Source organism: Zeugodacus cucurbitae, chromosome 3 (genome assembly GCF_028554725.1).
Source record: "Zeugodacus cucurbitae isolate PBARC_wt_2022May chromosome 3, idZeuCucr1.2, whole genome shotgun sequence".
Lineage (NCBI taxonomy): Eukaryota > Metazoa > Arthropoda > Insecta > Diptera > Tephritidae > Zeugodacus > Zeugodacus cucurbitae.
Window position 1 is genome coordinate 74,850,614 of NC_071668.1, and position 25,391 is coordinate 74,876,004.

A 25,391-nucleotide genomic window follows, 5' to 3' on the forward strand; every position below is an offset into this window, starting at 1 on the left:
AAGAGTTACAGAAAATTTATATTTATATATAATTAAAATAGTAGTAGAAAATTTAATTAGTCGTAGAAATTGAGTTAGGGTATTGCAAAAAGTGTACATAGTAGTAAAAATATGAAAAATGAAATAAAATATGGTAGTTATAGAGCTACAATATTTGTAGGTAAAATAGTACTAAATTTATGAAAAAGTAGTAGAAAATACGAATACATCCAATAATGGAAAATATCCCTAAGAAAGTTAAAAAGTAGAAGACAAAGAACTAAAGAGTTATAGAAAATTTAAATAGTGGCAAAATCCAAAAATGGGCGTAAAAATTAAAATAGTAGCATAAAATTAAATTAGTAGTAGAAATTGAATTAGAGTATTGCAAAAAGTGTACATAGTAGTAAAAATATGAAAAATGAAATGAAAATATGGTAGTTATAGAGCTACAATATTAGTAGGTAAAATAGTACTAAATGTATGAAAAAGTACGAGAAAATACAAATGCATCAAATAATGAAAAATATACCCAAAAAAGTTAAAAAGTAGAAGACAAAGAACTAAAGAGTTACAGAAAATTTAAATAGTGGCAAAATCCAAAAATGGGAGTAATAATTAAAATAGTAGTAGAAAATTTAATTAGTAGTATAAATTGAGTTAGAGTATTGCAAAAAGTGTACATAGTAGTAAAAATATGAAAAATGAAATAAAATATGTTAGTTATAGAGCCACAATATTAGTAGGTAAAATAGTACTATATTTATGAAAAAGTAGTAGAAAATATAAATACATTCAATAATGAAAAATATTACCAAAAAAGTTAAAAAGTAGAAGATAAAGAACGAAGGAGTTACAGAAAATTTAAATAGTGGCAAAATCCAAAAATGGGAGTAATAATTAAAATAGTAGTAGAAAATTTAATTAGTCGTAGAAATTGAGTTAGAGTATTGCAAAAAGTGTACATAGTAGTAAAAATATGAAAAATGAAATAAAATATGGTAGTTATAGAGCTACAATATTAGTAGGTAAAATAGTACTAAATTTATGAAAAAGTAGTAGAAAATACAAATACATTCAATAATGAAAAATATTACCAAAAAAGTTAAAAAGTAGAAGATACAGAACGAAGGAGTTGCAAAAAATGTAAATAGTAGCAAAAATTTTAAATATCATTGAAAAATTAAATAGTACGATAAAATTGAAAAAAACAGTAGTAGAAAAACTAATGACACTAAAAATAAAAAATGACTTTAAAAAGCTAAAAACATTAGTAACAAAATAAAAGTAGTAAAAATAGTAGAGGAATTAAACAAATAAAATAGTAGTAAAATTAAAAAAGTAGTAAATATATCTAAAAAAGTACGCCATAAAGCAAAAACGTAGTAGAAATCTCTAAAAAGTAGGGCACAATGTAAAATAGTAGTAGAAAATTAATACGAATTATTGACAGCCTATAATATTCCATATTCCACTATGTGCACAGCCTTAGACACTCACTACATTATTTGTCACAGAAAAGCTAGCAATCACATAACTGACACAGCATCTTCGCATGAGTTCTTCACCTTTCAAGTCACAGCCTCCACCACTTAGTAGCTATGTATACGCTTACTTACTTGTATTTATTAATAAAAACTGTATTCTAACCAACTACCGCATTGTTCTGTCCACTTCATTCAATTAGCTGCATTTCAGCGAGTTGACGCTGGACATTCAACTCATAGATGTGATACACTTAGGAAAGTAACATCGTATATATAACAATCGCTTATGCTTTAAAGCTTTCATCTTTGTAATATCAACGCTATCACGGCTATCAAAGACGCGTCGTCACAATAACTGTGTGACTTAAATGGCGACAATTGACACTTGATTGACATGTTTAATGCGCTTGCAGCAAGCTGACAAAAAATCGTCATATCATATTATAACTACACTAATGTGCTTGTGTGTGTGTGTGCGTTTAATAAAATTGCTGCTCAGCTGCGTTGACAACATAATGCCGTCGCGCATCAACACTCACTACAAATTAAATGCAATTATGTTTTTGTTGTCATTGCTTCGTATTAGTGTTTATTTTTTTCGTCGCGTACTTAGTTTGATTGCACATTGAAGTATACAAATTGCGCTATCACTGACATTTAAATTAATTAATTGTTGATTTTACTGATTAAGCAAAGTGCTGCGCGAACAGTTTGTATATAATTTCCATATATATTTTTCATAAGTGTGTATATGCTTGTGTTGGTCAATTGAATTGTACTTTCGGGTATTGTGTAAAAATATGTAGGTCAGTAGTGGCTGACGGAGAGACACTCCCCGACAAACAACAACAGCAGCAGCCGCTTAGAACCACTTGACATTTCCAAAAAATTTTGTTGCTAATATTTATTTCGTTCATTAATATTTACTTTTCTCGAGTACTTGAGTGCTGAAATGAGTTGCAGAAGTCTTTCAGGGGCCGCAGGCTGTTGGCACACACTTCTGTGCTGATGTTGTCGGGTATAAATAGTTTGGAGTGAGTGTAGTGGTGTCGTGGGAACAGACCCTATAGGAAAAATATCCTAAATATGCATTTATATATTAAAAATAAGGCGAGCGAACTTCAGATTTTCAATTCAGAATTAAATGAATTCATCTTTTGTACTTGGTTTATAGCTGAGAAGCCTTTAAAGGTTAGGATAGAATTGGACAGGCACTCCATAGATGATAGGAATCTCGCCAAAAATAAGTAGATTTCTTAGTAAAATCATCAAAAATAATATTCTTATGGAAAAGAGCTTCATAAAAACACTTTTAAAACACAAATGTTAATCGTTATGTAATCAACTATATTTTCTGCTGTTATGAGTACACTCTGAGAAGAAAAGAATATTCTTCTTCAACTGAAATCAATTTCCATCAATATACAAAAGTATATTTGTATACGTTGCTGAAACATTTTTCGAAAACATTTCCAGCAGTGTTCGTACTCATCCATACTCGTGTCAGTAATTATATTCATTCACTACTGTTTCGACACAATATTAATTGATAGCCTGAGGAAATACACAAAATTTATTTAAGAGATCTCTGAAAGAATAATTTCTTTCGATTTAAATGGGTATTTCAGTCAATATTCAGCAACATTGTATGAGGTACATATGTACGTCTATGTAAATATTTATTTTCGGACTTTTATTTAATTTGTAAACGTATGCAAGTGTTTGATGGACTGATGGACTGATTGCCTGGAAAGCATTTAGAGATTTTATAAAAGAAGTTTGAAAGTAAAGCAAATTGAACCTTTTGAATTAAAATGGATGAAAATGAGAAATAAAACAAAACTAAAAATATTTTAATTAAAAACTAATATTTATAGAGAATAAAGTTTGTCAAAAATTTAAAATTCAAAATATAAAACAAAAATATTTTTAAATAATTCTATGATATTACATATATGTATATTAAAAGAAATTTAAAGCAAAGCAAAAATTCATTAAAATTTAAAAAAATAAAGCATTAATTATTTAAAATGATATATTATTATTTTAGATTAAATATATTTTAATTATGAAATATTAAATGGAAATAAATAAAATATAAAAATAACAAAAAAAAATTTTTTTTAATTTTCTAAATAAAATCGGATGAAATTAATTAAAATTTCTTTCAAATAATTATTTTAATAAAACTAATGTTACAAATTTATAAAAAGTATATGTAACATTAGATTAAAAAAAAATAGATATTTAAAATAAATTGACAAATATTGATAATTTAGAAAAATAATAAATAAATTATTGAAAAAATAAATAAAATGGAAATAAATTAATTATTTTTTTTTTTTAATTATTATTTTAATAAAACTAATATTGGTAATATATAGAAACTGTTTGTAAAATTAGATACATTTTTTTTCTAATAAACAAATACTGATACTTTAAAAATTTATATCAAAAAAAAAAAAAAAATTAAATAAATTCTGGAGAAATTGAAAATAAAGAAAATATATTATTATAAAAATTAAATTTTAAATAATTCTTAATAATATCTATGTGTTAAAAGTTTTTCCAAAAATATATATTTTTCTTTAATTAACCAATTTTTTTAAGAAACAAATTTTTAATACATTAATTCTAAATTTCTATAAATAAAATTCATATTATTATTTGACCCCAAGCAATTTATGAAAATGTGCTAAGCCAATTCGCAATAATTTTAAAATACTCTCATCACATTCACAACTTCTTCATTCAATCCTTGCCGCCAGCAATATTTGCCACACAATTAATTTTGTTTACCCCATCGCATGCGTTTGCGCGTCTGCATGTATGTGTCTATGGTAATTGTTTGTTATGTAAAATGCCAAGCCAAATAAATAAAAATAATACACAGGCAAATATGTGCCGAGCTATGTATGTATGCATATGGCAATAAACTTTTATTTTCCTCCATCTTAACTGTATATTTGCTGTATTGTTTGCCTGCCGGTGTTTATCGAAAAGTCCATATTGACCGCAACTACTGCATACCGCCAGCGAAATCAATTATCTGCTAATTTATGGCTATTAATTTTATAGCCAAAAATAGTTTCATGCTATAATTAATTGTACGTGCATTTTTGGTGGCAAATAAACTTTGAGAAAACTTCCAGCACGTGTCTGAATGTAAAACTATACTGCGATTTAACTCGTTTTGTAGCAAAAGCAGGCAGAAGGGTTCCATTAGTAACCAGTAGTTGGCAAATCAGCTTCTTACTTACGTAAGATGTGTCCAAAAATTGTAAAAATATACATAAATTCATTTAATCAATCATTTAAATTAATATTAATAATTAATAAGTAGCGATTTAGTAGCGCAAGCCTGTTTTTGACATCCATCAGCGCTGATGTGATAATTGGTCAGCAATGACTTCAACTTTTTTGATGATTTTTATATATTTTTTATAGCTTTAAAATCATGCTGGGTGGCGCAAAATTATTAGAAACTAAATATTAGTAGCCTCAAGCAACGACCTTTAATATTAAGAGTGCTGTGACTTTAACAGAGCGTTAGCAGTGCGTTAACAGAAAATAAATGCCTCTGCTGTTCTTTAAATTTAACTCAGAAAATAAAAGCGCAGCATTAGAAAAAATTCACATCAATACCTCATTCTGCACATAAAACAATTCACTATAAAATCTCATAAATATATCTACTATAAATCAAACATCTTCCGTAAGCACATTTCATTTCACATTTCTGTTTATGATTGCTTAAATAGCAACATTGCTTGGTACGACTTTCCACAAAACAATCAAAATTTATAACTAAATTCAAGGCCACAACTTGACCTAGCATAGGCCACCATACACCAGACACCCAAAAAATGCGCGCGAAGGCAAAATATTATACATACATACATACATACACTTGTTGTACATAACAAAGCACTTTCAAAAAAGTAGCTGCAATCATAATTGAGGAAGCTTCAATTGTAGCCGGCAATTTGAATGAAAAAAAGACTGCAGTCAGCAACAATTTTTTTCCCAAAAACTCAACCTCGTTGAAAAAAATAAAATAAAATAAAATAAAAAGTGTGTTGCCAGCATAATTGACAGTAAAAACGAAAAACTTAAATTTGCTATAAATATGCGGCAAGTGCCATAAAGCAGCGTGTGTAAAGCGACTCAGCCGAAAATTCGTTAATTTGTCGTGTGAAATATTCAATTGCGCTTAAGTGTCGACCCGGCTACCGGGTATTGCTTGGTTGTGCCGCATACGGTAGCATCAAAGTATCGCGACAATTATGATCTTTTTTTGTTGTCTTCGGAGAGCATATATGCTTACTGGCCTACTTGTATACGTTTGCGTGTCTTTGAGTAATACTGTGCCTTTCCCGAAATTATGGCACGTTGCGCTCATAAAATGTTTACGACACCAAAGTGACAGTTTAAAAATTTTATGAAACAAGTTGTTTAAGCATCAGTCACAAACTTACATTGTTTAAAATAATTGAAGAAAATGTATTTACGGTACTTAAGTAATACGAAGTGTCCTCAACAGACTCTTAGGCATAGAGCAGCTAACTTCAAGTAATACTCTTCGCATTTTCCATACTTCATAGAGCGTTTCCTTTCTTCAAAGAGAAAACAGCATTTTTTCGACCAAAAAAAGACCAATAGGTGCATTTTTGCGAGAAGACCAATGACAAACCCTGACACACATAGACCATTATTTTGGTACAGATCTTAGTAAATAGTACCACTCTGTACTTAAGATCGTTGTGGTTCGTGTGTATAGGTTTCTCTGACAAACTTTGAACAATACAAAGTCAAAAATACAAAATTGAAAGAATAATTTATATCAAGTTCAAGATAAGCTCAGGTGTCCATCCTGCAGATATCATAGTATCAAACTACCTATCGTTAGATCGATTTGTTGTTGGAATGAAATCGAATGATCTCCCGACAGGTCGCAGACCATTATATAGGTTTCTCTGACAAACTTTGAACAATACAAAGTCAAAACTACAAAATTGAAAAAATAATTTATATCAAGTTCAAGATAAGCTCACGTGCCCATCCTGCAGATATCATAGTATCAAACTACCTATCGTTAGATCGATTTGTTGTTGGAATGAAATCGAATGATCTCCCGACAGGTCGCAGAGATTACCGAATGAAATTATATTTCGGTGGCATTCAACGTAAATCCAAAACTTCTAGTTAGTTTCAGAGGAGATAAGGGTTTACCTCATGACAAAAATATTACTTGTTTGACTCACAATCGAAAATGTTATATTTTTAGCAAAATTTTCATAACAGACTTTAGACTTAGTAAAGGAGTGTCTTAGCTCCTTATAAATAGATTCTAGCTATTTTGCTATCCGACTAGTGTTGATACCCGATCACCGCAGAATTGTTGGTAACTATAAAGCAATCTTGCAAGAGAGGGTACCCTAGCAACATTGACGGCGGAATGGAAGCGCGTTGGTAGTCTATGGTCCACCTGCGCAAAAGCGCCGGACATGCAGACTACGCATGCACTCGTCAAACTCTGGTCAACAACTAGCACTTGGAGTGTAAAAGGTCTTCCAACTGCTTTCTCTGGCGCGATCATTGGTGTGCTTACTGGACATTATCCAACGGGTACCTATGCGTTGAGACTTGGGATCGTGGGGGATGCAAGTTGCCAAAGCTGAATGGAAAAAGGCGAGGTGGAATCATCTAAGCATTTCCTTCTCCACTGTCCAGCTTTTGACAGACTGAGGTTGAAACACATCGGAAGGTATTTTTTCGGCGATCCCAGCGCATTAGCTGGAAGCGACATTAGACGACTAAAGAAATTCATAACAGATTCCAAGCGTTTTGGTGAATCTTAAGGGTATTTTTTACTGGTATCCCAATGGACAGCGCTGTAAGCTGTCTAAGTGAGATCTTCTGTATTTGCAGAGATCTGCCTACAAACTTAACCTAGCTTCAACATATAGTGACCTATTCCGCCAGACTAAATAAAAATGGAAAAATCCGTTATTTTTTATAATGCATACAACATTAGCTTTAAATATATGTTAACTCCGACACAAATTTACTGTTAGAATTCATTTATTTATTATCTCTCAGCCACGCTGACATTTACTGCCATCTTAAAGTTGAACTATGGCGCTTATCTGTAGAAGCATCTTCAAATAATTTATGCCAACAACGCAAGCATGCTAATGAAAAGCAAAAACAATTATCAGCAAATTTTTACTGCAAAGCAAAGCATTTAAAACCGATATTCAAGAGACAGAAGAAACTTGCAAAGTGCAACGTCTGCTTGCAGCAAGTGAGAAGTAGGGTGCCGCAGCCACATTTAGTTATTTTTCTATTTTGCACTTTTTGATTTCGCATCTCTGACAACAACTGACACTTGCGGGAGTGTCAACAGTCAAGCCGTTTTAGGCGCTTATGCACTTGCCACACTTGACTGCCGCCTGGTGCATGGTTGCAACTGCAGTCATCCATCCAGTCGTGTCATTGCTGAACCTTTGATGTGCTCAGCGGCTGCAGCTGCTTCTTCACCTTCTTGCACTGCGTTTGCCATTTTCTGCTGCCATCCAAACGAATCAATTGTTTGACTTGTGATTGACCCGCTTTTGTGCGAAATTTGTGATTTTTTTTTTCATTTTTGTTGTATTTTGTTTGTTGTTGGTTTTTCGTTTATACTGTTATTTGTTTGCTTGTTGTTGTAGGGTGCAGGTTTAAGCATGGATAAGTGTAAACTTTGGGTCTTAAGGCACTCTATAATGGTATTTTCTTGAGATTTATGCACTTAAGCGCTACTCTATCAAGGGCATTTAGCAGTGTTGTGTGTTAAAATGTCAAATTGTTGTGCATAGTTGTAAGTGGCACAGAAATCGTTTTCGCAAATCTCTTGTCTGCCGCCTGGATTGGCATTAGTAGGTGCAGTTAGCGACGCTTTAATGGGTAAAGTTGTAAAGTTGAATGTTTTGAAAAATTTTAAAATGTTGTGAGCTCTTCGATTAATGACAGCATTTTTTAGTAAGATAAATTATGATTAAAAAAAATAAAAATACAGTGAAACCTCTTTACAACGGACAAACTCACCGTTGTCCGCCTAAGAGGGGTGTCCGTTAAGAAAGGTTTCTCTATATATTGATTCGGTTTTTTCTAAATTTATGCTAAGTTACTTTAAGTTATGTTAAGTCAAGGTAAGTTACGTTACGTTGAGTTTGGTTATGTTAAGTTATGTTTTTAATTTTTTATATTCATTTAATGATTTCAATTAAACAAACAATGACATCATAATTTTTTAAGTTATTTTAGGACACGTTAAGTTATGTTACCTTAAGTTCGGTTATGTTAAGTTTGTTATTTATTTATTTATTTTTTTTTATTTAATAAATTCAATTAAACAAATTTTAAGTTATGTTAAGTAACGTTAAGTTACGCTACGTTAAGTTTGGTTATGTTAAGTTAAGTTAAGTATTTTTTTCACTTTTAATATTAATTTAATTACTTCAATTTTAAGTTACGTTAAGTAAAGTTATGTTCAGTCAAGTTAAGTTATGTTACGTTAAGTTAAGTTAAATATTTTTTTTTTCAGTTTTTATATTCATTTAATTATTTCATTTAAGCAAACACACCTATGCACCACCTTACAATAAGTAGTATTATCTCACATTCAGCATCTTGGCATACAAATTTATGATGTCATTGAATTGAAGTCTTTGTGACTCGAATTGCTCATAGCAAGCATATTAATTGCACAAGTTCTTTCAATGTCAGCAAAAGTCAAGCAAAAAGCACGCAAAACACACGCTAAGTATGCAAAGAGTGTTTAACTGCCCACAACTGCAACCACGCTTTGCGTTTAATGTGAAAAAGTGAAAAAAAAATCGAAATTTTTGCGACGGCCATCAATCGAAAGAGCAACTAAAATCTGCAAGCTCGCTGAAATTTGAGCTGTGGGTGTCAAAACAATGAGCAAAGCTTAAAAATATACACTGTATAAAAATGGAAAAATAATTGTAAAATGAAAAGTATAACTGAAATAAAAAAAAAAATTTAAATTTAAAAAAAATTACGCAGAAAGTTGACAAAATCATTTGTGCATACATACATATTTCTGCTTGTACAGTTATTTACTGTTATTATTTAATAACACAAATCTTTTATTACAGTTAAACAATGCAGCTTTTCTAGGCCATCACAGGCTTAAAAGCTTTCAATTTGAAATGTTTACAGGCAACAACATAAAAACCAACAACTATTTTAACGCCTACAACATTTTCACCATTTTATTCAATATTTAGACACATATGTAGTACGGTATATATATACACAAGTATATTTATATAGATATTAATGTATCTATTTACGATCTGTTAATTGCTTAGTGTCATTTGTTTGCTTTTTTTGGTATGCACACATCACTTTATATAACTGTAAAGCTACATACAGTTATTTCATTGCCATTAATGCAGCAACAGTAACTGCAGATTTATCGCTTGTGCTGGTGATTTTACAAGCGTTTGCCATTGATTTCTGTATTTACCAATAATTGATTACACACACACTGCCAGAGACATACAACTGCACTTTATTTTCAATTTTATTTCAATCAATAATTCAAATATTAAGTGTTGCTTTTTATTGTACATAAAATATTAGTTTCACACACACTTACTCATATATACATATATATTTGCGATGGTATAACAGTAACTATTATTAATTGACAGCGTTTTATTTAATAATTTATCGCTTTACAACTCAATGCCAATGACTGTGCTACAAGGTTATCGCATTGCATTGATAATATTTAGATGAAAATATATAAAACAGCTAGAGTGAAGATGACCCTTAGGCTGTACGCAGAGTAGAGTGCGGCGTAGAATGATGTTATACTAACTATAGAGAGCTGCAGAGATCAACACTACAAAAGGTTACGGTAAACTCTACGTGAAAAACTAATATTTAGTGCTAAACTCCACTAGAAGCAATAAACTCGAGTTTATGGCGTAATTTGAACTTATAATAAGGTTATTCAAAGCTGACTGCGGGAACAATTGTGGGTAGTGTTTAGGGATAAACAACAAAAGTGGCAATAAGCTCGAGTTTGAAGATCGCTTTCAGCGGGACATACAGTAAATTTTTCATATTTCCGCCAGTTTTTAGTACTAAACTCCAATAGCAACAATAAACTCGAGTTTATGGTGATTTGTGTACATACAATAAGTCAATTAGACCCAACTTAATGACAACAATTGTGGGTAGTGTTTAGTGATAAACACCAAAAGTGGCAATAAACTCGAGCTTAAAGGTCAAAATGGCGTTTTATAAGTTTTTAGTTGGACTAATAGTAAATATATCACATTTTGGCCTTGAATTTTGCTTTTGGTTCGAACGGAAAAAGTTGGTTAACTATCAAATTTGTGATCATAACAGTCTCTCCCTTTCCAAGAAAAGTATGGGGAAGATTTTACCTCATTCTCCACAAAACAGCTTTTGCAGCTAGCGTCTGGTAACTCGGATAAACAAGGAAATATGACTAAGGAATGATTGACTTTACTGAGGGCGAAGAGTTACCTGAACCTCTTGCAATGCCAAAAGGATATTGAGTCAGAACAATTGCTAGTGACTGTCCGTCGCTTGCTCAGTTCAATTGAAGCCCATCCATCCAGTAGAAAATTACAAGAGGATGGTGTTGCTCCTATTTGTCTTAGTCTCCAATGAAAGCTCTCAACTTTCATATAAGTACGAAATGTATGAATTGTAAACAAAATAGCGAGTGAAAGCGTACATAAACAATAGTAATTATTTCACTTAAAGAAACATCAAAGAAAGTGAATGAAAATACCTGACAGAGCGCTTAAAAATGTTATTAAAATCAGTTATCTATAGCTTTATACTTTGTCAAACTTTTTTGCAAACATATCTAGAACAAGTGAAGCTTTTTTAGCAAAAAAAAAAATAACGGTATTTACGAATTGTGTGCGAAATATTCGTCATATGTAGAATGAAATGAAATCTTAAGGTCAAAAAGTTCCAAAACAAAAACAATAATTTGTGTTATAAGTTTAATGATATGACAAACTTGGCGCCGCCTCAAACTGGCTCGCAACTGAAAACGAAAATTAAACGGAGTGCGTCAAAGTTCTCAAGACGACCGGTTGTAATGCTAATGCATGTAATTAATTACTTTTTGTTTCTGCGTTACGCGTTTTTATTTCTACCTTAAACTTTATTTGCATCACTTTTTTGGTTTATTTTCATTTTAGTATTTTTGAACTTACGCTGTGGTTTATTACACCCAACAACGTTTCGCTTTCGTTTGACTTTCGCTTTTGCCCCACTTCTTCTTTGATAAGTCACAGCAGACACTTGTTTTCATGGGGGAAAAACGTTGTAAACCCGCCAAAATGGAAAACATGTGTCTGAGCAAACGTGCTTTTTGCACAAAATCGGCAAGCATAAGTAATAGATTCGCTAAGTGGCGGGTAGTTGGGTGGAAAATTATTATTTTTCAGTTATGCGTCATTTGTTGAAAGAACGTGTTGTTTGGGGCATTTTGAACTTGAAAGAAAATAGTGTAGTTTCGTTAATACATTGATATATATGTTATGACAATAATTGGAACGGAATTATAAAACACCAAGTGAACTGAGCGGATATGAAAATAGAAATAGATAAATACAAAAAAAAAAAAATAAAATAAAATAAAATAAAATAAAATAAAATAAAATAAAATAAATTAAAATAAAACAAATTAAAATAAAATAAAATAAAATAAAATAAATTAATAAAATAAAATAAAATAAAATAAAATGAAATAAAATAAAATGAAATAAAATAAAATAAAATAAATTAAAATAAAATAAAATAAAATAAAATAAAATAAAATAAAATAAAATAAAATAAAATAAAATAAAATAAAATAAAATAAAATAAAATAAAATAAAATAAAATAAAATAAAATAAAATAAAATAAAATAAAATAAAATAAAATAAAATAAAATAAAATAAAATAAAATAAAATAAAATAAAATAAATTAATAAAATAAAATAAATTAAAATAAAATAAAATAAAATAAAATAAAATAAAGTAAAATAAAATAAAATAAAATAAAATAAAATAAAATAAAATAAAATAAAATAAAATAAAATAAAATAAAATCTGTCTGTCTAAGTGAGATTCTCTTAACCTAACCTAACCTACTTTCTGGAAAAATTAGATCAGTAAATGAGTAGTATGAGAAAATTTTCCAAATTTTATTCTGTTACAAATGTATAAAAAATATCAATTTATTATCAAGTAAAATAAAGAACAAATGTTATAATATTAATTAATCTTATTTAAATAAAATTGGAGATATTATTGTTAATATAAATTAAAATAGTTTTCCAAGCATAAAATTTACTTGTAATGACGACATTTTATCGCTTTAAAAGCAAAAAAACACCAAATCATTTCAAAACGTACAAATCGACGGAAGTGACAGTATCCAGCTTATTTGCCGCTCTCTGCACCACAACGTTCAAAATTAGAACACTGAATAAATTGACCAAAACAAAAACAAACACCAAAAATGGGGGAAGTTCGTTGTTATAACGGTATAAAAAGCATGGTATTTGCCGCCAACGATATCTAATTGCGGCACCGGCAGCAGCTGCTTAACTATGAATTCGCTGAATTCTACACCAACAGAGCATTTCGAGTGTCACCACAGGCCACTGGACACAAAAAAATCTAAAAACCAACACACAGACACCAAAGCAAAAAACCAAAATCACACAGTGTGTAATAAAAATACATAGCAGAGCGGCAAAGCAAGCAAAGCATGGCATTATGCAGTCAAAACATCTTTCACCGGCTTTGGCGGTTCAAATGTGTGATTGTTTTTATATGCGCTTCCACACATACCGATGTGTATATTTATGTACTAAAGTGCCGTTTAAAATGAGTACATTGACCAACACCACACAATAGCCCTCCAGCCACCGAGTCCTCAACTTGGCTTGACCAACCGACCGGGCTAACAATATGCAGCAACTGTCCCAGTTTGTAGCAGCAGCGAAGGGTGCTTTTGACCTGCTTCGTTTATAAATACAATTTCCTTTTTGTTGTTGTTGGTGTTATTTTTCTTCGTCGACGGTTTTTTGTGAATGGCGGGCGCGTAAAACGCGGCCAATGGAACGATTTGAGACATGTTAAACATATGTATGTATGTAATCATGTGAAGTTGATTGCTTCAATTTGCTGTTGCTATTGACAGCAATAGTTCGCCCTTTTTCTAAATGCCAGCGCCCTTCATTCGCTGAATGTTCCACTTGTCGCTGGTTAATTTCAGCGATTTGTTTGCATGCAGTATGGTGCGGCAGGAGGGTACTTGGTGCAAGAAACAGGTGTCAAACTGTTGCTTGTCGGTCAGCTATTAGCGCTTTGTTGTTAGTTTTAATGGATTTGTGTTCATTTTTCTTATTAAAGGTGCACCTATTTATGCTAATTTTGAGTTGTAATTGTAGATTTTATAGTTTTACCGTTATATGTGACCTAAATGCTAATTCATGGTATTCTTATGGAACTGATATGGGTTGCTTTGGTAAAATAAATCATTAAAATAATCTTCCTTTCTCCTGAGTCAGAGTCTCTTTCTTTCTCCGTAGTTGATCCTATGATATCAACAGCGCACTCTATACTAACTAAGGATGCTGTTCTTCATTTCCTCAATATAAGCATTATGGATCCGGAAAAAAATACTCTAAAGTACTATGAAATACATCCCTACATGCTTTAAGTGTATGGTTATCGAAGCTATAGTATTCACCAATAGTATATCGAATTTAACATCTCTATAACTCTGTCTCTTTTATATAAAACCCTGTGTCGTATATCGAGTTCTAGAATTCTATAGCTCTGTCTCTGTCTCTACAAACCTCTGTCTCTACAACCCTTTGTGGTATATCGAGTTCTAGAACTCTATAGTTCTGTCTCTTTTATATACAACCCTGTGTCGTATATCGAGTTCTAGATCTATATAACTCTGTCTCTCTGGTTTTTCAAAGATCCTGGTGTTTTTAGCTTTACTTTCACTTAATGTTGTCTTCCTAATCAAAACTACTGGACATAATTTGAGGAAAGTCACGTCTTGGATTTTTTTTCCCTTAATTTTGCTTTCTCTTTTTATCATTGTCGCAACCAGTTATGATAAAAGACCCCACTTGCCTTTTATAAGCTACTAGGGAGCTTACCACTAAGAATTGTGTATAATTTCGCTACAGAGGTCTCCATAGGCAAGCTCACATAATCAATTACTTTATGAAATTTGCTATACAATAAAATTTACGAACTTTTTTATCAACTACCCAGACAGCTGTCAATCGGTGACATTATCTCAATTCGTTAAAATTTTGCGCTAGGCATTTAAAAAGGCACTTGCTGGCATACAAACAGACATTTCAGTGCTTGGCTCATAAAAAGTGGTAATAAATGTCTAACTAAATAACCACAAACTAACTCGAATGCAATTACCAAACCACAAAAATAAGCTAACAACAACAATTACAACTACAAAATACAACCAATAATGCTAGTTAGTTAAGCAACGCGTCCCCTCCCCCCTGTGCGGCATGCACTCCCACATTGCCCATGCAAATCACGCACTCTTCGTACAAAACTTAAATGTCAAAAGTTTTTACCACAATTTCCGACTCGACAAACAACAGCAACAACAATAACAACAACAAATTGGTTTTAAATAGAAAAGTATGCGCCGCTGTCAAACCAAGCGTGGAAAATGGTTAATGCTTTTTTTCTTCCAGCTTTTTACTTGACTTTCGGGGGCTGATTTCGTTTTTTTCAACTTTTTGTTGTTGTTGTTTTATTTTTTATATTTTATATTTGGCTGCTTTTTCGCCAGTCAGTTTGCTTTTGCTTTCTGTCTCGGTTGCACGTCAACTTGTCACAAATTGCAGGTAATACAATGTGCAACAAAAACAACAACTACTGCTGTTTAATGCGCTCGTACATGACAGCGAGCAATGTTTAATGCATTGAAATGGCAGCCGATGAGGTTAACCCTTCAGCCGGTCGCGCGTCAATGCATTTGTATGCGGGTGTTGTTGTTGCTGACGGTTGTGGGTGTGAGGAGGGTTTTGTGGTAGAAATGCGAAAGCAAAAGACAAATGCTTGCGTGCGCATTGCATGAGTTGATTGGCGGCGTCGCTGTCGTCGGTATGTTTTTTGCTTTTAAATTAATTTATATTTGTGTGTGTGCTTGTGTGGCGGCGAAATGGTTGAGGAAATAATTAATGAGCGCGCGCCAACGATTTTGAAGTTTTTTTTGTATTTGATTTATTTTTACTGCAAAATTTAGTTTATTTAGTGAGCGATATAAATTTGGAAACGTGATGAAGGAAAATGTCAAAAAAGTTATTTTTGATTATGTTAAATACATTCAAAAAAATTATTAAAAATATAACAATAAAAAAAAATTTCAAATTAAAAATAAAAAAATGTTATTAAAAAAAATATTTAAATTAATTAAAAAAAAGAAATTTTAAATTAAAAATAAAAAATTACTAAAAAAATATTTAAATTAATTTAAAAAAAAATCAAATATTTGTAAATTAGAAATAAAAATATATTAAAAAAATTTAATTAATTAGATAAAAAATATTTTTAAATTAGAAATAAAAATATATTAAAAAAATTTAATTGATTAGATAAAAAATATTTTTAAATTAACAATAAAAAAATATTTTAATTAATTAAAAAAAAAACAATAAAAATAAAATTATATTTTTGAATTTTAAATAAAAAATATTTAATAAAATTAAAATAAATATTTAATAAAAATAAATTAATTAAAAAAATAAACCCTAGATACAAAATAATTTAGAAATAAATGTAAGTAAAATAATATAAAAAATAAATAATATTAAAAAAAAATAACAACAAAAAAATTAATTGAAATAACAATTAATTTACTAATTTTTATACTTAAAAAGTCATTTTTTCAATTTATTTTATTTCGACAATTTTTGGAAGAAAATATTCTCTCATAAATTGGCAAATATCGACAAATTTATAACCAACAGGCTGCTAACTATCCAACCAGTGATCAATTAAACCCTTCCATTCCATGCGTTACGTACAAGTATTTATTAAAAACTGAAGATTCTTCACAATTTATTGACATCATGCAATAATAAAGAAAATTGCCGTAACTCCTTCCAAAGCAATTTGAGCGAATATATGATTAATAAGTGGTAGTAAACTGAAGACAGCAGATGATTAGGGTGCAGCACTGAGGCAGGAAGAATAATTGCACAACAAAAAACACAAAATAAAAGTAAAAATAAAACACAAAAAAGATGACAAAATATAATAAGTAAAACAAGTAGTCGGCAGTAATCGCCGGTTATATGCAACAGCGGTGGCTGCAACAGCCAAACGAGCAGCAGCTGTCAGCTGTAAATAGCAGACTACGTGACGCTTAATGCAAAATCACTCATTCATGCCGCCATTCAAGTGCGCTATCAGTCACAAAAAAGCCTAACGACACGAGTACCTGTAGCCATTTACCGTCGTGCCGAATGAAGGCGCATTAAACTTAACGAGTTAGACAGGCAGTCCGACAGTCAGTCAGTCGTTGGAAGTGGCAGTCAGCTTCGATGAGCTGCTGAAGCTTTATGTGCCACTCAGCTCACTCGCACGCTGCATTTAATGCGTTTTTGCTACACACACATACACTGTGGTAGCCTTTAATACAAAAAATTTCATTATTATGACAATGACGACCGCATCTATTCGGTGTTTTGTGTTTGTCTTTTGCTTTTTTTGTTTATTTACAAAAGCAATGAAAAGCCAACGATTTGCGGTTTATGTGCGCTAATGCGCATGCGCAGCACGACTTGAGCGCATAGACAGGCAGTCAGTCAAGCTGGCAGCCAGACTGCGCCACCTTCTTTGACATTTGTTTTTGTTGTTATTTGATGTGTAGAGAGAAGTCGGAAGGGCGAGCTCACAAATGCATTTACAATTAAAGTGTGCATACAAAAGGAACAATAGCAACGAAGCTTTTAACTTAGCTCGTCGGAATGACATTTTAAGCGCAGTACTTAATGTTGTTTGTGTTGTTTTCTTCTAAAAATTTAATGCAATAAGCATAAAGTTGGTTATTATATTGACATTTATGCAGTGAAAAGCAACAAGCTTTTGAGTAAAAATACAGAAACAAGTGAGCTTTTAATGTTTTTTTAGTGCGTTGTGTTTTAGTAATTGTTGTTTTTAACATTTATCTGTCAGTAATATTGGGTGAAATGATTTTCTTAAATGCCTCAAAGTATTGCATACAACTTTTAAAGGGTTAAGGATACCAATTCTGCATAATATTGCTTGACGAACGAGCTTTAGTCAGTCACAGAGCTTTTTGTTTGTATAAATTTGGTCTTTGATAAACTGAAGAATTTAATAAATCTTCGAGATCCGAATTATGAAACTTCGGTATTATTTTCTTGATGTTTTCGCAGTTTGTAACGACTTTATTTTATTGAATAATCATATTAAATATTATTCATAGAAATTCCTTGTGCTTAATAAGCTTCTAAAGCACTCAGTAATTTACAATTTTCTCTCAAAAATATTTCCTTAAAATTAATTTGAATTTTCTTTCATTCTTTTCAGCTCTCCGCTAATACAAATCGCAAATGTACGCGTGTCCGGTAAATTTGGAGATACTTTCTTGAACTGAACTTAAAACATCAACATCCGTAAAGGATATTAAATTTATTCTCAACACGAGAATATTGGAAAATGTTGGATCGTTGCGAAATGCCGGTGAGTAGAAATTTTTAAAGAACAAACAAAAAATTTTTTGAAAAGGTTACCATAGGAAAAATATATATATCGATAAATGGTTTCAAAAAATAATTTAGATTTTATCAATTTTTTTTTATTAACAAAAATTTTTTTAATATAGAACAATAAAAGAAATAAAAACATAAAGCTTTAATCAAAAGTTTCAAGTAATTGGTAGCGCTGTAGACACATTAAAAACGCTAACATGTATTTAATTACAATAAATATATTATTTAACAGCGAAATGAAAATATATTTTTAAAATAAATTAAACTTATTTTTCAACACAGAAATGTGGCAACCTTAAAAAATATATAATACTTTCACTAGAATATTTATTTCATTATAAAACGAGGCAATCCAAAAAATTTTATACGGATAATATATAAAAAAAATTATTTAAAATGAAAAAGTGGCAATCCTAAATATGCCAAAATTTGTATTTTTTTTCATATTGTACAAGTATGTGAGTAATTTAAATTTAAAAAAAAATTCTGAAACTAATAATTAAAAATTAGGTGGCAACACTGCTTATAAAACGCAATAAAAGAACCCCAGTTTAAAAAAATATTATTAAAAAAATTCAAAAAAAAAACAAATTTAAAAATATGTGGCAACACTGCTCATAAAACGCAATAAAACCTAAATTTCTTTAATCTAGTAAATTGTACTGACACAAATCAAAACTAATGTTTCCATATAAGCAATCCATACCAAATATTATATTCAGTCAGCGCCTAAAAGCACGCAACGAAAAATTACACTCATAACTAATTTTTCTCTCCGTTTCTCTCTTTGCATTTACAGATTCAAATAGACAACGATAAATTGCGGCGCGTCAGCGCTGTTGTCGATCGCGACAATCGTCTCTCGAATTCACGCCTCGAACTGCCCAATGTCTGCAATGGTGGGGGCGTTGGTGGTATCACCACAGTTGGCGGCAATGGCACAACGCGCGGCTCATCTCGTTCCAGTCGCTGCCTCGATGTGCATAATAATCACATGAATAACAGTCACAGCCATAGCCATCATAATGGACATCATCAGCGCAGCCCGACTAGTGGCAATAACAACAATATTAACATCAGCAACAGCAAGAGTAACAACAGCAGCAGCACTAATGTGAAACAAAAACAACAACAGCTACAGACAACAACAACTGATGGTAATCATCACAGCAGCAGCAACAACAACGGTCACAATAATTTAAGTAATCACAACAATAACAACAACAACATTGGTTCGCCAGTATCATCGACAACGATCTCATCGCATGGCAACAGCACGACCAGCGGCGGTGAGCGCGGCTCATCGACCAAATCGAATAGCAGCAGCGGCAGTGGCAGCAGTGACAATATCAAATGCAATACGCCGATGTCGCCGTCAGGTGGGTGGAAAAAGCGAAAAGCAAAAACAAAAACTAGCTTAAATTAAGTTTCTATATTGTTTATGTATGTGTGTGTGTGTGTGTGTCTCTTTGTGTATCATCTGTGCCAGCGTTCGTCCTTCAACTGCGCCTCTTTCGTTGTATTTGTTTTGCGTTAACGGTATTTATTCAAGTTCAGCTAACCATATATGCGCGCAGCGCACTGCGACTATACACGCTTGAAGCTCATTTGCTTTACAATTTCAATGGCTACACCCTCACACAGCCGGCGATGCGGTGACAGCGCTTAACGGTAGCTTTCGCAGCAGTCAATGCCAGCAGCGTCTGACCAACCGACCGACTGTGTGTGTGTGGAAAAACCTTTCAGCGCTTTAATTTTTTGCTAGTTGGCTGAATTTTACGCATCGCTGTCATTCACCACAGCTCTTCCCCCTCGAGAGTGCCTTTTGAAGTGCTCTATATACAATATATATATTTATATGTGTAAGTTTGTATGTGTATAAATGTGCGCATTGACTCTTAGACTGCTTCGCATCGTTGTTGCTAATTAAATTTTAAATAATTTATATTAAGGTCAAGGATGCAAGTGCGGCTCTAGAGCAATGGCAATTGAAAGCAAAGGGCAAAATGTAAGAAAAAAAGAAAAGCATGTCGAAGCGAAAATGTAAGCGTGAAAAGCGCAAGTGAAAATAAATTAAATAAATGCCGAACTCGATGGTACGCAATATACATATGTTTTGAAGAGGCACCCTGTGAGAATGATAATGTTATTTCTTGGGTTATCCGCTTAAAGTATAATAAAAAATTGCGCTAAATACAACTTATTTGACATAAACTTGAGTTTATACGTTAATTTTGTGTCAAATATTCTTCACTTTTCACAACCTGAGAGTTTTCTATACAAAAAAACTCCTTTTACTTTGCTTAAACTCCACTTTTTGGTGTTTATGGAAATACAAGCCATTTTGCATTAAAAGTTGACGCTCATTGCTGAAATATTTCTTAAACATCACTTAACTAGTACTAACACGAGTTTATTAAACAATCCCCATAAACTTCTTTTTCTTCTTGACTGGTGTAGACACCGCTTAGGTTATAGCCTAGTCCACAACAGCGCGCCACGCATCTCTACTTCTGGCAGTTTGGCGGCAATCGCTAATACCATGTGAGGCCAGGTCCTTCTCCACCTGGTTCTTCCATCGAAATGGAGGTCTCCTTCTTTCGTGGCTTCCTCCAGCGGGTACTGCATCGAACACTTTCAGAACTGGAGTGTTTTCGTCCATTGGGACAACATGACTTAGCCAGCATAGCGGCTGTCTATGTATGTCTATGTCGTTAAATAACAAATAGAGCTCCATCTTCTGCGCTATTTGCCGTTGCCAATGTTTAAGGGAACGTAAATCTTCCACAAAACGTTTCTTTCGAAAACTCCTAGTGCCGTCTCATCGGATGTTAACATCATCTACGCTTCTGCATCATAAAGTAGGACGGGAATAATGAGGGACTTGTAGAATATGGTTTTTGTTCGTCGAGAGAGGACTTTACACAAAATGCATAGAAAATCCATGTAACTCGCCTTAAACACTACTGTTTGCTTTAAAATATGCAGTATGCATATGTATATTGCTAAGATATTTCTTAAACACTCCAATTATAACACTTTTTAATAAACTCAAAACCTTAAACATGAGTTTATAGCCCAATTGATGATAATTTTATATTACGGACACATATTGTTGATTTGAAGGAATAACGATACAAATCTCTCTCTCTCTGTCTCTCTCTCTCTCTCTCTCTCTCTCTCTCTCTCTCTCTCTCTCTCTCTCTCTCTCTGTTTAAACCATCCTTTCATATATCAGGCTTTTTTACCTAAGCTTTTGCCTGAGAATCATTGTTCTTTCGCATAAACTATTTCATGTATGTATATCAATTTAAAACAAAAAGGAGACATTACTATGAAAATAGTTTAAACCAAGATCATCAGAAACCCAAAGAGTGGAAATATAATGCCTCTGAGGAGACTAGGAGTTTAACCTATTTTTGGACTATTTATAGAGTACTATGGCTTTCCTAAAACTCGGTTCCATAATACACAATTATTCTAAAAAACTCCAAAATAGGCCTCTAGACAACAATAAATTTATTTTTAAAGCAGAATTCTTTCCGTTTGGAAACGAGACATTTGTGATATTGAAAAAGCTTTTGGAAAGCATCTTAGTAAAAGTCCAAAATATCCGGAAAGAGAAAAAATTTAGCTGATAAAAAATTTTGGAGCATATCAGATAATATATAAGCCAAATATATATCGTTAATCTAAAGTCAGATTTTATCTAAATAAAAATACTAAGGATAAGTCTAAAACCTCGAGAGACCCAACAAAAACAGTTAAATTTAGTTTTCTGTAAATTTCTAGCAAAAACGTTTCACTGCAACAAAATTTTCCTCATACATATGTATATGTATGTATTTAAATTTGCCCAAGGTCAGCTATTAGGCGCGCGGCGTTTTTGCTGTGCTAAAAATAAGTAAAACATAAAATATTAATTAAACCACTTTTCCAAAATGTTTTGATTGCCTGACACAGCCACAAGCGTTGAGTGGCAGCATACGAGTATGAGAGTGTATATGCTGCACACCAACGGTATTTTTTCCATATAACTGTGTTTTCTACTCCCTCTAATATGGAATATGAAATGAGTGAATTCCCGATTGACACTCAGCGCACACGAGTGTACATGGATTTGTTTTCTGCATATTCGTCCCGTGTACAAATGGATTAACGGTGTAAAATCAAATTGAAATTTTGTGTTTTTATTACTTTTTTTGCGCTTGATTTTTAAAAGTACTGAGAGGGTGATAGAGGCCGTTCATACAAATATAGAAATAAAGTGAATAGGTGTGCATGTGTGAGTATTTGTGACTTTGAAGGACAGCAGAACTCAAAGCTCAACGGAAGGCATGCAATACAAAGGGCGCTTACACGCATTGAAGTCGAGCAGAAAACATTTGCAGAATGCGTGAGCAGTTATTTTGCATTAAATGAATGCAATGCATATGGAAATATTTTAAAGTGTGTGTGTATGTGCGTTCAAAGTGCAAAGCGTGCAATTTTAATTAATGCTAAATTTATTTTAATGTTTATTTCATTTGTTTCGATAGAATGCATGTGAGTTGTGCGTGTAAATACATTTTTAATGAGAAATTTTTATATTTTCCTCGAAATGCATAGTTTTAGTTTTGATTAATTAATTCAAATCTCGGATTTTAATAACGATTAATCAGTTACAGTTTAATTATGTATACAAATTGCATGAATTACGAAGAATTATATCAAGACTAGAGAAAACAGAATTTTAGTCATGATTAATCTTGAGATTTTGTGATTAATCAATTAAAGATTAATTATTTTAAAATAACTAAAGTCATGAAATTAAAAATTTATAAAAATTGCATGAATTTCAAATAATGATTCCAAGACTAAAGAAAACAGATCTTTAGTCAAGATTAATCATGAGATTTTTTGATTAATCAATTAGAGATTAATTAATTTACAATAATTAAAGTCAGGATTGATTTAAAAAAATATTCCTTAAGTTAAGTTGTCATATAATTCACTACATTCTGAACGATTTTTAAAACTGGAATTAAGAACCTCAATAACAATTAATTAAGTTAAACTTATTATTTTGAAATAATCTATTAATTTAAAAGATCACATATGATTTCTATATTTAAAAGTGTATTTATCTTACTAATTTCATTACAAATAAAACTTTTCTTTCACCAGATCTCATCATAAAATACCGCAAATATTTGACTGATGTGGAATTCGAAGAACTCAAAGTGTATAAGGAGGTTTGGTATTTCGGCCATAATGCCACTAAAAATTTCAATAAAACACCAACGAATGGTACAGCCAATTCAGGCTTTGACGATGATAATGGCAATTATAAGATTGTAAGTATAAAATAATCTCATAAATTAATAATTTCTTAGAATAAAAAAAATATCACTCATGCACACAGATCATACACGATCACATTGCCTTCCGCTATGAGATACTCGAAGTGATCGGTAAGGGTAGTTTTGGACAAGTTATACGCGCCATGGATCACAAGACCAATACATATGTGGCCATTAAGATTATACGCAATAAGCGGCGCTTCCTCAATCAGGCTGTGGTAGAATTGAATATTTTAGATGAATTGCGCGAGAAGGATGCCGATGGATCTCATAATGTTATACATATGTTGGATTACACATATTTCCGCAAGCATTTGTGCATTACATTTGAGTTGTTGAGGTGAGTGAAAAACAATTTTTGTTTTTGGGAAAATTAACTTTTTTTTTAGAAAAAATTAATGTTTTTTGAGAAAAATTAAAATTGTATAATAAAAAAATATTTCGGGATTAGAAAAATAAATTTTCGGGATCCCGAAAATTTTCAATATTTTTTTTAAATTAATATTTGTGCTTCTAAAGCAATTAAGGTAAATTTCGTAATCCCGAAAATTGAGCCCGGAAATTTCGGTATTTTGAAAAATTACAAATTTACTTTTCTCGAAAATTATTATTCAAATATTTCTAAGTAATAATGAATATATGTAATTAACATTAGTCTACTACACTCACCTTATTTAATGGCCACCGCTGCAAAAGTGTTATTTCCGTTTTTGCCATTGAAATTTTGTTAATTTCCGTCGCCTACAAGCACATAATGCATAATTTATTAGACTCATAAACAAAACGTCTATGCATTTAAATTACTTAATTAGTGCAAAAGTTTGGCGTCTCCTGGCACCCAAGTGTATGAAACTGTGCAAAAATTAACGAAATTTTCTTATAATTTGTGGTATTGGTTAACTTATTATTTTTGTGTTATTTTCTTTTGGCTATTTTTTGAAGTTCACGCAATTTGTTAGCAACATTTCTTCATCAGAAAGTACATGTCAAGTGCATAACAGGCGCAATAAATCGCCAATTTTGTTCATATGCCAACTTTTGTCGCTTGTCGTAAATGTAGAAGCTATCCATAACTTCGCACGTATATAATAACCGTAATTTTCTTAGCTGTAAGCATTTATTTTTTGCTTTCAAAGTTGTTTGTTACGTTGAGAAGTGTGAGAAAAATGTTAAGGAAGGCCATTTATTGACGTAATTTTGGCTAAGAAAACTTTTGGTGTTTTATGCATGTATTTAGTATGTACTTGTATGTGTAAATATACATACACACTTGACATATATTTATACAAATATATACAGGCAAGTCTCGTGCCAACTACTTTAGTCCTTTGCTTTATAGCACTTACATCCCATACTTTCACATTTATATTATGCATGTGTATACAAATATATATATATAATATATATTTTTTTCGTATATATTTAAGTGCCAATATTTTTGGAAAGTAAATACTTCATGCTGTGCGGAAATTGCTATTTTATTTATACAATTTTCTCGCATATAAACTTTTTTTCTTGCATGCAATCTATTATTTGCAAATATTTTTCTCTTACTCTTTGGGGAATTTACTGTTGTGCTACTAATATGCATTGCGTGCTTTGTGACAATTGTGTACGCACATTAATAATGCATATATCACAAATTTCTATGTGACATCAGCACACGTACATATAGGCACACGCTCACACATGTATGGATAAGTATGAGTGTGTTCCTATAGAACCTTTG

General features: G+C 31.6%; 1 protein-coding gene across 3 annotated transcripts in view; it reads left to right on the top strand.

Moving 5' to 3' along the window:
• Positions 1–25,391, top strand: part of Dyrk4_0 (dual specificity tyrosine-phosphorylation-regulated kinase 2) — a 127,090-nt gene that overhangs the window by 76,395 nt on the left and 25,304 nt on the right. For all 3 annotated transcript variants that reach the window (XM_029040059.2, XM_011183788.3, XM_029040061.2), the window contains exons 4-7: positions 18,139–18,291; positions 19,120–19,699; positions 23,487–23,656; positions 23,725–24,002. In XM_029040059.2, coding sequence (XP_028895892.2) covers positions 18,268–18,291; positions 19,120–19,699; positions 23,487–23,656; positions 23,725–24,002 — 1,052 coding nt within the window. In that variant the 5' untranslated portion in view covers positions 18,139–18,267. The remainder of the gene's footprint in view (positions 1–18,138; positions 18,292–19,119; positions 19,700–23,486; positions 23,657–23,724; positions 24,003–25,391) is intronic.